This window comes from Herpailurus yagouaroundi, unplaced genomic scaffold, assembly GCF_014898765.1.
Source record: "Herpailurus yagouaroundi ecotype Mexico unplaced genomic scaffold, PumYag 140, whole genome shotgun sequence".
NCBI classification, from domain to species: Eukaryota; Metazoa; Chordata; class Mammalia; order Carnivora; family Felidae; genus Herpailurus; species Herpailurus yagouaroundi.
Window position 1 is genome coordinate 80,712,904 of NW_024412395.1, and position 14,370 is coordinate 80,727,273.

General features: G+C 37.9%; 1 protein-coding gene across 4 annotated transcripts in view; it reads left to right on the forward strand.

The window, feature by feature from the left end:
* Window positions 1-14,370, forward strand: part of CDK15 (cyclin dependent kinase 15) — an 86,491-nt gene that overhangs the window by 25,612 nt on the left and 46,509 nt on the right. For all 4 annotated transcript variants that reach the window (XM_040475871.1, XM_040475873.1, XM_040475870.1 and 1 more), the window contains exons 7-8: window positions 822-945; window positions 2,589-2,709. In XM_040475871.1, coding sequence (XP_040331805.1) covers window positions 822-945; window positions 2,589-2,709 — 245 coding nt within the window. The remainder of the gene's footprint in view (window positions 1-821; window positions 946-2,588; window positions 2,710-14,370) is intronic.

A 14,370-nucleotide genomic window follows, 5' to 3' on the forward strand; every position in this document is an offset into this window, starting at 1 on the left:
TGGAAAAGAGCAAAAGACATTGGAATCCTAAGCATTCTGTTTTTCCTTAAGCGTCTACATTGGTGGGAACCTAATAATGTCTTTGGTTTCTATGCCTTATAACCACATGCGACATTTAAAAATTTGGGCCCAGAATGTAGTTTTCCCTCTTATTTCTTCAACTATTTATTCCTTAATCTCTTTCTTTTCTTTTCTTTTTTGGTCTATTGTTTTTTTTGTTTTTGTTTTTTCCCTGTTTTTGGTCTTTCTTCCTTTTAGTCAAATGGCTGCAATATAGCTTGTTTTCAGCTTTGAACTTCAGACTTAAAAATAGGTTTAAAAGGTAATGGTTCCTTTATTTCCTAATTCCATCTAAAGATATATTTCCTAGTCTGGTCTCCTTGTGTTATGTTTTTAAAAGGGCTTCATATCAGAGAGCCTGGAAAACTTAAGCAGTCGTAAACCTTAGAATATCATTTCCAGGTCAACTTTGATCTTATATGCCAAGTTCATCGGTGGGAAAAAAAATTAAATCTTTCACATCTAAATCAATAACTAGTTCCGAAGGAAACTTCAAAGTTTCCCTTTAGATTTTTAAGGAAGGGTAATTCCTCCAGTATCAAAGAAATGAGATGTCAGGAAAAGGCAGAATCCCTTTGTTTAGGACATGGTCTACTTATTTGACTTTCCTTGTCTTTTTTTTCCCCCTCTCTGAATGTAATTTTTTTTTCCTCACAAGAAACACTTTTACTATATTCTTTCAGATGACTGTTTTTGATTTAGAGGAGAAATCAACACATAGTGGCTCAAATCTCCTTAGATAAGGTGTTCATTCCTTCCAGCTTTTCATGTTTCAACTTTTGCGGGGCCTGGCATACATCCACCACCAACACGTTCTTCACAGGGACCTGAAACCTCAGAACTTACTCATCAGTCACCTGGGAGAGCTCAAACTGGCTGATTTTGGTAAGTCTCCCCTCAAGTGTCTTTCTGAGCTATGAACAATGATGCTTTTGTGTGCATGTGTCTAAAGCATTGACTAGGCCTGGCCTTTGAAAATCGGAGGCCCATGGAACGTGGTGCTTTGTGAGGATGTCAAACTACCATATAGGAAGTGTGAGGCAAGAAACAGGGCAAGTTTGGTAGCTTCTTAGGAGTCCATCAAGTCCCAGTCTAATCAGATCCTAAAACTTGGGTACCTCTACTGCCCCATTGCCATTTTTTATAGAGAGACATTTGTAGAGAGAACTGTACCTAGTAGGTTTTCCTACATCTGAATGGATATAAAAATTCAGAATAGATCAAGGTTATCCCATGATGACAGGATAAAGAGGTAAACCCCAGATTATAGGATGGACTCCTGTCGCAGTAGAGGCTTCAGGGCACTTGTTCTGGTCACCCATCTATAGAGCTGTGTTGCATGAGTACCTGAGGTTTTTATTCCTATCAAAGTGACAACAGATTTCCCTGGGGTATCACCGTATCTTTCCATTTTAGTACTTATCACAGTTTATAACAATATATACACATATATTTGTGTAATGATTGTGTCTACTCTGCTAGACTGTAAGCATTATGAAGACAACCTGAGTCCATTTTGCTTATCATCATATCCCTAAGGCCTGACACCACAGTAGGTGCTTAATAAATATTTGTTAAAAAAAACTAGAGCTGAGGAACCACTCTTCTCTGTTTGGCGGATATCAGATGGTTGCACTATAGCTACAGTACTTTATTCTGACATATTAGTTTTCATCTGAGCATATAAGCATTTGGCAGATACTCATTTATGAATTCCCACAACAGAGAACTCATCTACTGAGGTTTTTTTCCCAGCTGCACATCATGTGATTCTGTGAGATAAGTAGCTGACCAACAAAAGTACTCTTATATTCCAGAGAACTTGAGAGTGATATGTTCAAGGCCTTACCAAACTAATTAGTTTGGATTAGCAGTCCCCACCTTGTATGTACTAAACTGGGGATTCCTGGACTGCAAAAATGGAGGGGAACCTTATTAGTTGTGAATTGAGTTCTGTTGCTGTTACATAGACCCCAAATTACAGAGGTGTAAACATGCTAGAAGCTTAACTTTCTCTCACATAACAGTCTGACCTAAGTAGTCAGAGCTTGTATGGTGGCTCCATGGTGTCTTGACCCATGTTCCTTCTGTCATGTGGCCCCACCATCCTTAAGGTATTGCCCCAACTACATATTTAAAGATGGCTGCCACCTCATTCTCATTATAGCCTAGAGGAAGAAGAAAAGGGAAGAAGGTTTGTTTAATTCCTCCAAAAGGGCATGGTCTGGAAGTTCACACATCACTTCTGTTTATATCATATAGGCACGAATTTAGTCACCTCCCTATACTTAGCTGCCAGGAAGGCCACATCTAGCTGCAAGTAGGCCAAAATTTCAGAAATTCACTTGATGAAGATGTATGCAAGGGTCAAGATAACTGAGTAACTATTAAAAGCACCCAGATTTTGTGTATTATTTTTTTTAATGTTGCTTACTCTGCCAGTTATTAACTCCTGGTAGCATGCATCTCTTGCTGGCTCTCCAGGAAGTCCTAGGACAGTGAGGTCTGTGCTTTTCCTCTTTGGCCAGGTCTTGCTCGGGCAAAGTCTATTCCCAGCCAGACATACTCTTCAGAAGTTGTGACCCTCTGGTACCGCCCTCCTGATGCCTTGCTGGGAGCCACTGAATATTCCTCTGAACTGGACATATGGTAAGAAATAGTGTCAATAAAATGAAGAAAATGTGAGTTGTTTTACCCATTAGAACTGCTTTATAATCTGAATTGCATTTTAAGTAATAATGTTAATAATGACAATCATGTTTACATACAGAAACATAAAGTGCTTTCAAATATGTATCTCATTTGACTTTTGCAATTATTCTGTGAATTTTTATAGTTAAAGAAATTGAGACTCAGAGAGATCTTGCCCAAGGCATATTCTGAATTGGATAACTCTCCTCCTAGCTCTTCTCTTCAGTCTTTTGTCTTTCCCCCTTGTCCTCAGAGAAACACACACTCATGCTCCCCAACCACAGATACACAAACACATACACACATCTGCACACTAATGCTCACACATGTCCAAGTACAGTTCAGAGCTTAGAGAAAAAGGCACACAGACCATGATTGAGCAGACCCAATTTTCATGCCAGTTCTATTAATTATTCTGGATTATGTTATCTTGAAAACTCACGTATCTTCTCTGTGTCTGTTTCTCCATCAAAAAAAATTTTTTAATGTTTATTTATTTTTGAGAGAGAGAGAGAGAGTGAGCAGGGAGGGGCAGAGAGAGAGGGAGAGAGAGAGAATCTGAAGCAGGCTCAGTGCTATCAGTGTAAAGCCCAACATGGGGCTCGAACCCACTAACCGTGAGATCATGACCTGAGCTGAAATTAAGAGTCAGACGCTTAACTGACTGAGCCACCCAGGTGCCCCTGTGTTTCCCCATTTTTAAAATGAAGGTAATAAACTCTTTCCATGAGGGGTTAAATGGGGCTATAGTATAAGTATAAGAATCAGATAAGCATTTCCAAGTAGAACCACATCACTGGGGAGGCTCTTAGATTAATGGAGTGCAATAGTGACTGTGGGATCACTCATCATCCTACAACAGCAGTGTTACGTTATCAGATCTTATTTCTGCTAATATCTCGGTCATCTGGGGGCCACAGTTAAATGTGTGGTGACTTTGCAATCATAGCCATCCCCTCAAAGTTAACAAAATGTATGGACATCCTTCAGTTCCTTAGGAGGTCTTCTTTAAACAAAAAGCCTTGTTTTAAAAAAAATCAATAATAGATTTTTTAAAAATTAAACAGTATTGGGGCATCTGGGTGGCTCAGTGGGTTAGGCGTCCAACTTCGGCTTGGGTCATGATTTCACGGTTTTTGGGTTCAAGCCCCATGTCGGGCTCTGTGCTGACAGCTCAGAGCCTGGAGCCTGCTTCAGATTCTGTCTCATTCTCTCTCTGCCCCTCCCTCACTTGTGCTCTGTCTCTCAAAAATAAATAAATGTAAAAAAAAAATTTTTTTTAATTAAACAGTATTCTAAAAAGGCTAAACTAAGCTTTTGGATTTCCAAAAGAATTGAGAAAGGTTGCAGAAATATTCCTCCAGTGTCTCTGGAGTCATTGATTTCCCAATACCTGGTACCATTTCTAGAAATATCACCAGCTAGTCAAAATCCTCCTGAAACTGTCAGCTCTCACTGTCACTTCAAAGGCCTGTGCAGGCTCTGGCTTTCTCAGTGCTTAATGATTACTTCCTAGTTGTGCTTCACAGACAAACTGAAACTTCTACTCATCACTTCTAAACTTTGTTTTATTATGGAACATTTAAAACATTCAAAAAATGTATCATATATATACATCAGTGATTCTTGACCAGGGCCAATTTTATTCCCCAGGGACATTTGACAATGTCTGGAGACAGTTTTTATTGTCACAGCTGGGAGGCGGGTGCTATAAGCATCTAGCGGGAAGGGCCTGGGATGCTACTAAATATCACAACAAAGGTTTATCCAGCCCCAAATATCAACAGTGTCAAGACTGAGGAACCCAATGTAGATTAAGAAGCATAATAAAGTGAGCTTTGTGCATCCACTCCCAATGTAACAACTAGAACATACTGCCACATTTACCTGTGCCCCTCTCCCATCAACCTGTCCCTCCACCAGATGGGCTCCTAACTTGAATTTTTTTCTTGTCACCATTCCCTTACTCCTTTCAAAAATAATATTTGCATTTTTGATAATGTCCTAAAGATAATGTTTTACTTTACCTGCATTTGAGTTTTTGTAAAAATTGTATTATATTGGGTTTTTTAAAATGTTTATTTATTTTTGAGAGAGAGCGTGCGTGTGCAAGTGAGAGAGGGGCGGGGGGTGGGGGGTGGGGGTGGAGACAGAGAATCCCAAGCAGGCTTCACACTGTCAGTGCAAAGCCCCCCAGTATTATATTGTTTTTAGCCTTCTGTGCTTGCTTTTTTCCACTCAAGATGTTTGTAAGATTCATACATGTTGATCTATGTAGCTATGCCTTATTCCCTATTGATGAACATTTCAGTTATTTAGTTTGTTTTTCTGTGGTTTGTTTGCTTTTGCTGTTATGAATATACTTAGTACTTATATTTAAGGATTTCTCTAAAGTACTTACTTAGTAGATTTCCTGTGTCATAGGATATATGAATGTTCAACTCCTGGAAATAGTGCTGAATTATTTTCCAAAGTAGTTCTAACAATTTACATTTGAGCAGTGTATTATAGCCCCTTATCCACATCTGCACCAACTTTATAATCAAGCAGGTAGTATGGTATGTTGTGATCTAAATTTGCATTTTCCTAATTACTAATGAGGTTGGACACCTTTTCATGGATTATTTGCCATTTGTATTTCTCGTTTATGAAATACTTACTTGTGACTTTTGCTTATTTTCTTTTGGTCTCTCTGTCTCTGTCCCACTCTGTTCCTCCCTCCCTTTCTTCCTTCCTTTCTCCTTTTCTTTTCTTTCCTTATTTCTTCCTCTGTTTCTTTCTTTCTTTCTTTCTTTCTTTCTTTCTTTCTTTCTAGGTGTTCTTCTATTCTGAATATTAATCTTTTATCAGGGATGTTGCAAGAAGTCTCCCCAGTTGTGGCTTATGTTTTCATACCCTTAGGTTGTCTTTTTGAATAAAAGTTCTTAATTTTAATATTGTTGACCTTATCAGTCTTCTATTTTTGGTTAGCCCTTTTGTTTCTTGTTTAAAAAAATCCTTCTCTCCTTGAGGTCAGAATGATATTTTCTAATACATTCTTTAAAAAGTTGCTGGGGCACCTGGGTGGCTCAGGCGGTTAAGCATGCAACTCTTGGTTTCAGCTCAGGTCATTATCTTACGGTTCGTGAGTTTAAGCCCCATGTCAGGCCCCGTGCTGACACTGCAGAGCCTGCTTGCAATTCTCTCTCTCTCCCTGTCTCTCTGCACCGTGTGCACTCTCTCTTTCTCTCTCTCAAAATAAATAAACTTAAAAAAATAAATTTATAAGTTGTAAAGTTTGTCCTTTCATTTTAAATCTTTAATATATTGGAAATTGACTTTTGTCTGTGCCAACCAGTTGTCTCACCCATTTTCTTCTGTGATCTGCCATAGCCAATCTCTCATATATCAAGTTTCCATGAACGCAGAGGTCTATGTCTGGGCTCTCTTTTCTGTTCCACTGGGGTCAGGGGTTGGTGTCTCTGTCTCAGGACCAATGTGCCACTGTATTAGTTTCTATAGCTTTATAATATTTGATATCTGGTAAGACAAGTGTCCCCACCTATTTTGTCTTCCTCAGGAGAGTCTTAGCTATTTTCCCCTTTGATTTTTCATATATATTTTAGATTAGTGTTTCAAGTTTCATGAAAAACCCTAGTGGGATTTTCACTGGAATTGCATTGAAATTATAGAACTCTCTGAGAAGAATTAACACCCTTGTAATATTGTTTTCCAATTTTTAAACATGGTGTATTTCTTCACCTGTTTGGTTTGTCTTTAGTTCCTTTTAGTAGTTTTATTATTTTCTCTCTAAGCTTTTACATATCCAGAGCAAAGATCCTTAAGTCTATTTCTATTGTTTATTGTTTCTTTTGGTTCTTGCATATGGTATCTTTTTCCCCTGCATATTTAGTTGTTTTTGACAGCGATATGCTAATTTACCTTGGAATTTCATTTGTTGGATTTTTTTTGAGGCCTTGAATGAGGTAGGTTTCCTCAGAGAAGATTTGCATTTGATTCTTCTAGGTGCATTATTTAAGAAATTAATTTTTGTATTTTATATAAGTGTTGGTCTGCCACTCAGATCTTGATTTCCTGATACCATTCCCTACTAAAAAGAACTAAGACTTTTTGGAGAACTGGTCAATTCTAAGGCTGGGGCAAGGAAAGTATAAGATGAGTCAGAAACACGTTATTGGGCCAGAACATTTTTTTTACAAAGTGGTCAAAAAATGGGGGGAATATGTCAAAATGACAGGGGAAGCAACTTGAAGAAATGCCTACTGGCCAAAGATGTACAATTTGAGTAGAATTTGATTTATAATCAAAGTAAATGATGTAGGTAATGGATTATAAGCCACTGAATAAAATAAGAATGTGTAAGTCCATACTAAAGACAGCTAGCTAACTGGATAAGAAAGGAAGCATCTCCTTATAGTAGAATGCCAACTAATAACTGGAGAAGAAATGATGGACTTAGAAAATCACTATTTTGCAATATGGTAGTGATTGGTTCAAACAAGAATTAACAATGCTAAACTAGAACAGAAAGTTTGATTAGGAATAAAAACTTTTCATAGTCTCAGGGTACATCTCCACAAATTACTTATCAGTTACAAAGGAAAAAAAATAGTAACTTTATAGAAAAGAAAAAAACTTGGCAGATACCACTTTCACCAAGTGATTAGAGTTAATATCATCAATAATGGCACTGACTGACGCTGTGGGCCTCTTGATATGAGGCACTGAGAAGGATACAATATCACTTATGAGGTTTTCCTGCAAAAAATCACAACCTGAATCAAATGATGAGGAAACAACCGATAAACTCCATTTGAGGGACATTCAGCAACATAACTGGCCTGTACTTTTTTAAAGGGTTGTAGGGGAGGGAAAATTTCCCTCTGTCCTTTTAGAGTCTGTGGATGAACCCGCAAATTGACAACAGATTAATGGGAGAAAAGCATATAAATTTTATTTGATGTTAAAAGTTTTATGTGGCATAGAGGAGGGGGCTTTATAGAAAGAAGAGAAAATGCCCAAAGAGGCAGCTAGGCTCGGAGGCTTTTATCCCATTCTGACAAAGAATGATAAATTTGTAGGGAAGTGATAAGACAAAAGAAAGGGGTTTCTGGACTCTTTAAGGGCTGTAAATTGTGGGATAAAATCCTCACAAGGGGAATTTATGCCCTATTTTCAGGCAGATAGGGGGAGGTGGAAAGCTCATCCTATGTTTGCTTTTACTCAATTGCCTTCAGCTCAACATAATCTTTATACCAGAGTGACATATTTTGGGGTGGCATATTTTGATCCCCCTACTAGGTCAAGGATTTAAAAGGCAAAGAAAGACTGAGGAATTGTTTCAGATTAAAGAAACTAAGGGGATATGCCAACAATGCAATGCATGGTTCTACATTGGATCCTGGAGGAAATGGAGCTAAAGAACAGGACTCAGACAAAAAGTGAAATTTAAATATGGACTGTGGATTAGATAGTAGTATTGGGCCACTGTTAAATTTTCTGATTTTGATAATTGCACTGCTGTTATGTAAGAGAATGCTTTTGTTCTTAGAAAATGTGAAGTATTTAGGGGTGAAGAATTTGATCTGTAACTTACTCTCTACTGCTTCAGAACAAATAGAGAAAAAAAATGAAAGGCAAAACGTTGGCAATTGGTGAATCTGTTTGAAGAGAGTTCATTCTACTACGCTTGCCACTTTTTTTTGTTTAAAATTATTTCAAAATTAAAAATCACCCCCCAAATTGAGAAAAACCTGGTGTTCACCAGAGATAGTGTAAGTAGCACTAACCTAGTATGTGATCGGTGTTTGCAAATATTTCACACGTTTGAGAAGAATGCAGATTTCTGAATTGTTGGGTACAGGTTTTTACATATGTTCAAAAATCCAGGGTTAATTGCATTATCCAAATCTTCTTTATATCATTTTTGTCTGCTTCACTTATCAATCAAAGGTGTGTTGAAATTGTTCACTGTATTGTTGATTTGTCATAATTCTGTTCATTTCTGCTTTATGTACTTTAAAGCTATTTTCATTAAGTGCAAATAAATTTAAAACTGTTCATTATTCCTTTATGCATTTTAGATCTTACTTTTGGGAGATTCCTAGCTGGCTCAGTTGGAAAAGCATGCAACCCTTGATCTCAGGGTTGTGGGTTCAAGCCCCATACTGGGTATAGAGATTACTTAAAAATAAAATCTTTTTTAAAAAATCTTACTTTAGGAATAATTTCCTTTCTTTTTTTTAATTTCATTTTTAAATTCACTTTATTTTTTAATTTTTATTATTTTTTTAAAATTTACATCTAAGTTAGTTAACATATAGTGTAATTATGATTTCAGGAATAGAATTTAGTGATTTATCACTTACAAATAACACCCAGTGCTCATCCCAACAAGTGTCCTCCTTAACTCCCCTTGCCCATTTAGCCCATCCCCCCACCCAAAACCCCTCCAGCAACCCTCAGCTTGTTCTGTATTTAAAGTCTGTTATGGCTTGTCTCCTTCCCTGTTTTTACATTATTTTTGCTTCCCTTCATTTATGTTCTTCTGTTTTGTATCTTAAATTCCACATATGAGTGAAGTCATATGATATTTGTCTTTCTCTGACTGATTTATTTTGCTTAGCAATTACATTCTAGTTCTATCCACATTGTTGCAAATGGCAAGATATCATTCTTTTTGATTGCTAATATTCCATTGTGTGTGTGTGTGTGTGTGTGTGTGTGTGTGTGTGTGTATCACATCTTCTTTATCCATTCATCAGTCATTGGACATTTAGGCTTTTTCCATACTTTAGCTATTGTTGATAGCACTGCTGTAAACATTGGGGTGCATGTTCCCCTTTGAAACAGCACTCTTGTAACCTTTGGATAAATACTTAGTAGTGCAATTGCTGGGTCGTAGGGTAGTTCTATTATTTAAAAAAAAAATTTTTTTTAGCATTTATTTCTGAGAGACAGAGCAAGACAGAGCACAAGTAGGGGAGGGGCAGAGAGAGGGAGAATCCGAAGCAGGCTCCAGGCTCTGAGCTGTCAGCGCAGAGCCCAAAGGGGGACTCAAACTCACAGACTATGAGATCAAGACCTGAGCTGAAGTTGACCACCTAACCAACTGAGTCACCCAGGCGCCCCAGGGTAGTTCTATTTTTAATTTTTTGAGGAACCCCCATGCAGTTTTCCAGAGTGGCTACAGCAGTTTGCATTCCCATTATTTTCCTTTCTTTTAAAGTAAATCTTCTAGAATTTTCTTTAGAGTAGGCTAATCAGTGGCAAATCTGTTTCTGTGTCTTAAGATAAACTCTAATTGTTGAAAAGTAGACTTGCTAGGGATGTAATTCTAGACTGATGCTTATTTTTTCTCAGAACTTTGAGGATATCATCCCCCTGCTTTGTCTTCCTTTGTTGCTGTTGTGAAGTTTGCTTTTAGCCTAATTGTGGAGAAGTTTGCTTTCAGACCTCTTGTCATTCTTTTGTAAGTGATCTCTCATTTTATCTAGACATTTTAAATATATATATTTTTGCCTTTATTATTATAGAGTTTTCACTTTAAGGTGTGTGGTGTGGGTTTCTTTTTACTTACACTGCTTGGTATATATTGTGCTTCCTCTGGTTATGAATCGTGTCTTTAGTTGGTCATTTCCTCTTTGAATGTTCCCTCTATTCCCTTCTCTCTTTCTAGAACTCCAATGAAAGATTACCAGAACATGTCTTTCTATTATCCATAGCTCTTATCCTCTCTTTCATATTTCCTGTCTCTGTAAATTTCTGTGCTGCATCCTGGGTAGTTGCCTCAGCTCACCTACTGGTTCTTTAAGTCTGTCTTTTTTTTTTAAACGTTTATTTATTTATTTTGAAAGAGACAGAGAGAAAGCAGGGGAGTGGCAGAGAGAGAGAGAGGTAGAGAGAGAATCCCAAGCAGGCTCTGTATCATCAGCGCAGAGCCTGACACAGGGCTCAAACTCACAAACCTGAAGATCATGACCTGAGCTGAAATTAAGAGTCAGACACTTAAGGGGCGCCTGGGTGGCGCAGTCGGTTAAGCGTCCGACTTCAGCCAGGTCACGATCTCGCGGTCCGGGAGTTCGAGCCCCGCGTCAGGCTCTGGGCTGATGGCTCAGAGCCTGGAGCCTGTTTCCGATTCTGTGTCTCCCTCTCTCTCTGCCCCTCCCCCGTTCATGCTCTGTCTCTCTCTGTCCCAAAAATAAATAAACGTTGAAAAAAAAAATTAAAAAAAAAAAAAAAAAAAAAGAGTCAGACACTTAACTGACTGAGCCACCCAGGTGCCCCGAAGTCTGTCTTCAGCTACATATCCCTTACCTTTTTACTGCATATACAAAAATGCATGTTTTTAACATTTCATTGATAAATGTTTCATGAATTTAACCATGAATAATAATAACACAAAGTTGAAATTCAATTATAGTTAAAATTATTGTCATTACTCTTATTCATTACATTATTATCATTGTTTGCCCAGTAAAACTCAAAAAGTAATATAAAAATAGAACAACAGACATCTTCCATTGAGTTTACTATTATTTGTTCACTCTCTGCATAATTGTTAGATATTGAGTGTTTACACTGAGATTCCTTTTCACCCATTTTTTGGTTCTTTTCAGAGTGGTAAAAGGGGAAGTGGGTAGGGAGGAGATTTCCAATTGACAAAGGAAGAAAAGGAGGAAAAATCCTATTGTGCTAGGTCATGAAACCCCATAGGGTACAAACTGAGTGCATTTTTGGAGGCAGTGGGCAAGTATTAGAGCCTTTGTCTTAAAGAAACTAATTATAACACAGAGTGCCAGAGCCTCATTCACAGTGGGCCCTGGTGGCAGCAGAGTCAGCAGGGGGGGCCCAGGGAAAAAAGTTAGATTATGGAAAATAGGACATATTGGTTATTCTCAACCCTTACAACCAATGCTCTCTAGTCTCCCAACATTGTCTCTTTTTTCTTTCTGCCACTTTTTCAGACCTTAAAAGATTCTATTAGCAACTTTGATGAGAAAACTTAATGTTTTAGGATAATTACACTATTTTGTTTTTGTTTACTTTTTTGTCTTATGTTAAAATACATACAACGTAAAATTTACCATTTTAACCATTTTAAAATGTGCAATTCATTTGCATTGAGTACACTCACATTGCTGTGTAACCATCACCATTATCCACCTTGAAAATTTTTTTCATCATCCCAAACTAAAACTCTGTGCCCATTAAACAAAGACTACCTATTACTCCCTTCCCCCAGCCCCTGGGAACCACTATTCTACTTTCTGTCTCCATGAATCTGACTCTTCTAGGTACCTCATATAAGTGCAATCATACAATATTTTCCTTCTGGGTCTGGTTTATTTCACTTAGCATAATTTTTCAAGGTTCATCCATGTTACGGTAAACTGATTTTAAAGAAAGATTGATTTTGGCACACAAAGTGTTCTATTCAAAACTGACTTCAGGCAGCTGCTGGTTTTAGGACTATGAAAAGTTGTTCCTGTCTGAGGGATTGCAGATTTCCTGCTGCAAACTTCCAAATATAAAGAGTGGCCCAGGGAAAAGCAAATGGAAATGTCATGTCACTGTCACACATTCTGTTATTCTGAACTAATTTCAACAGCGAAAAATGAAATACTGATTCATTTCTCCCAACAACATTTTTGTATGCTCCTTACACCTCTGAAAAACCTAAAACTCCTGAGATGGTTGATTTCCCCAGAGATTGCCTAAGGAATTTGAAGAATCTTTTCCTCTCTTATGGAAGAATTTGTTCATGCTCAGAATAGAGAAAAAGTTAGGAAGACAGCCAGAAAAAGCAGAAAACCTGGAAGCTGTTTCCTCTCATTTGACTGAAGAACCACAGTTGGAGCAATAAAATGACTCAGTGCATCTCTCCTTTCTGGAAGGATTCACTGGTTGATGTCATCAGGTTTTTCCAAGCATAGGAAGTTCCCCTTCATCTACATGGGCTGCCCCGAGTGTATCTCCACAGAGCAGAAATCCTCTGAGAAGCCTGAAGATAGGAAGGGTAAGAAGAAGAGGTAAGAAGAGGCACAGGAATGAAGATTTAAGAACAAAACAGAGGAGAAAAAGGAAATAGGAGCTGGTTTCTTATCTGGACCTAAATGTTCAGAATATTTTAAATGTTTGCCTAAGGCTAGACTAGGGGTGGACAAAATAGATGATAGTCACACAACTTGTTTACAAAGCAAATTAAAAAATACAATAGCTCTGAAAAACAACTGAAAATAAATAGGATGATGAATTGTATAGTTTTTAAAGAACAATGCTTACACCTAGAAAGCATCTTCTGTTTTTCAAACTTAAGGTGCACAGATTCATTTTCTTACCAATGCATTGATATTTATGGTACTTGTGGATATTCCAAGTACTGAAATATAATTGATTTAGGAATTTTGTTTGTCTTACAAGTGTCCTAAGTAGGCACATGGGCACCTGCACGTGAGCACTGTCTCTATATATATGTATAAATATTAAAAATATGAATAAGTAGCCTTAGACTCTATATATTTGTTAGGTTAGAAAGGTTTTAATCTACTGCTAGGTGAAGCTTAAAAAGAAGGACTCAAGAAAATGCCAGTAAGGCACCAACCATACAAATGCAAATGGAGAATTTCAACCAAATATTAGCATATTATTCTATAACACAAACACCTTGTGTTACTTTGTACTACTTGCATAATGGCCTTAATGTCCAGCTTTGTCCAATATTTTACACAATTTTGTACACTGTCCTAGTGGAGTAGAAGACAGAGGACACTAAAGACAAAGGACACAAAGGACAGAAGTAACAAAAGAACTTCCTTCTTGGTTCCCTACAGCCACCAGTATGAAAAAACAAGTTTTTTTCCAAGCAATGAAAACCTTTGGAAAGGAGGGAAAAAGTGGACTACAGGTTTAAACCTGGTAATGACTATGGTTTTGAACCTTGTTTAAAATGCCATCAGGTCTTCTAGTGGCTTGTGAGCCCCTGGTGTTTCTAGAAGGTATTAGAAGGGGCACCTGGGTGGCTCATGTTAAGCATCCGAATTCGGCTCAGGTCATGATCTCACCATTCCGGAGTTCGAACCCCACATTGGACCCTGTGCTGACAGCTTGGAGCCTGGAGTCTGCTTTGGATTCTGTGTCTCCCTCTGTCTCTGCTCCTCCCCGGCTCACACTCTGTCTCTCTGACTGTCTGTCTCTCTCTCAAAACTAAATAAGGGCGCCTGGGTAGCTCAGTTAGTTGAGCGTCCAACTTTGGCTTAGGTCATGATCTCACGGGTTGTGGGTTTGTGGGTTTGTGGGTTTGTGGGTTTGAGTCCCGTGTCAGGTTCTGTGCTGACAGCTCAGAGCCTGGAGCCTGCTTTGGATTCTATGTCTCCCTCTTTCTCTGCCCCTCCCCTGCTTGTGTTCTATCTCTCAAAAATAAATAAATGTTAAAAAAAAAAAAACCTAAATAAACATTAAAAAAAATTTTTGTAGAAGGTATTAGGGTACTGGATGGACAGCACAAGTCTTCAAAAACCAGTGTATTTCCATTTCTATTTTATATCAATTAATATACAATTACATATATTTTACACACACACACACACACACACACACACACACACACACACACACACA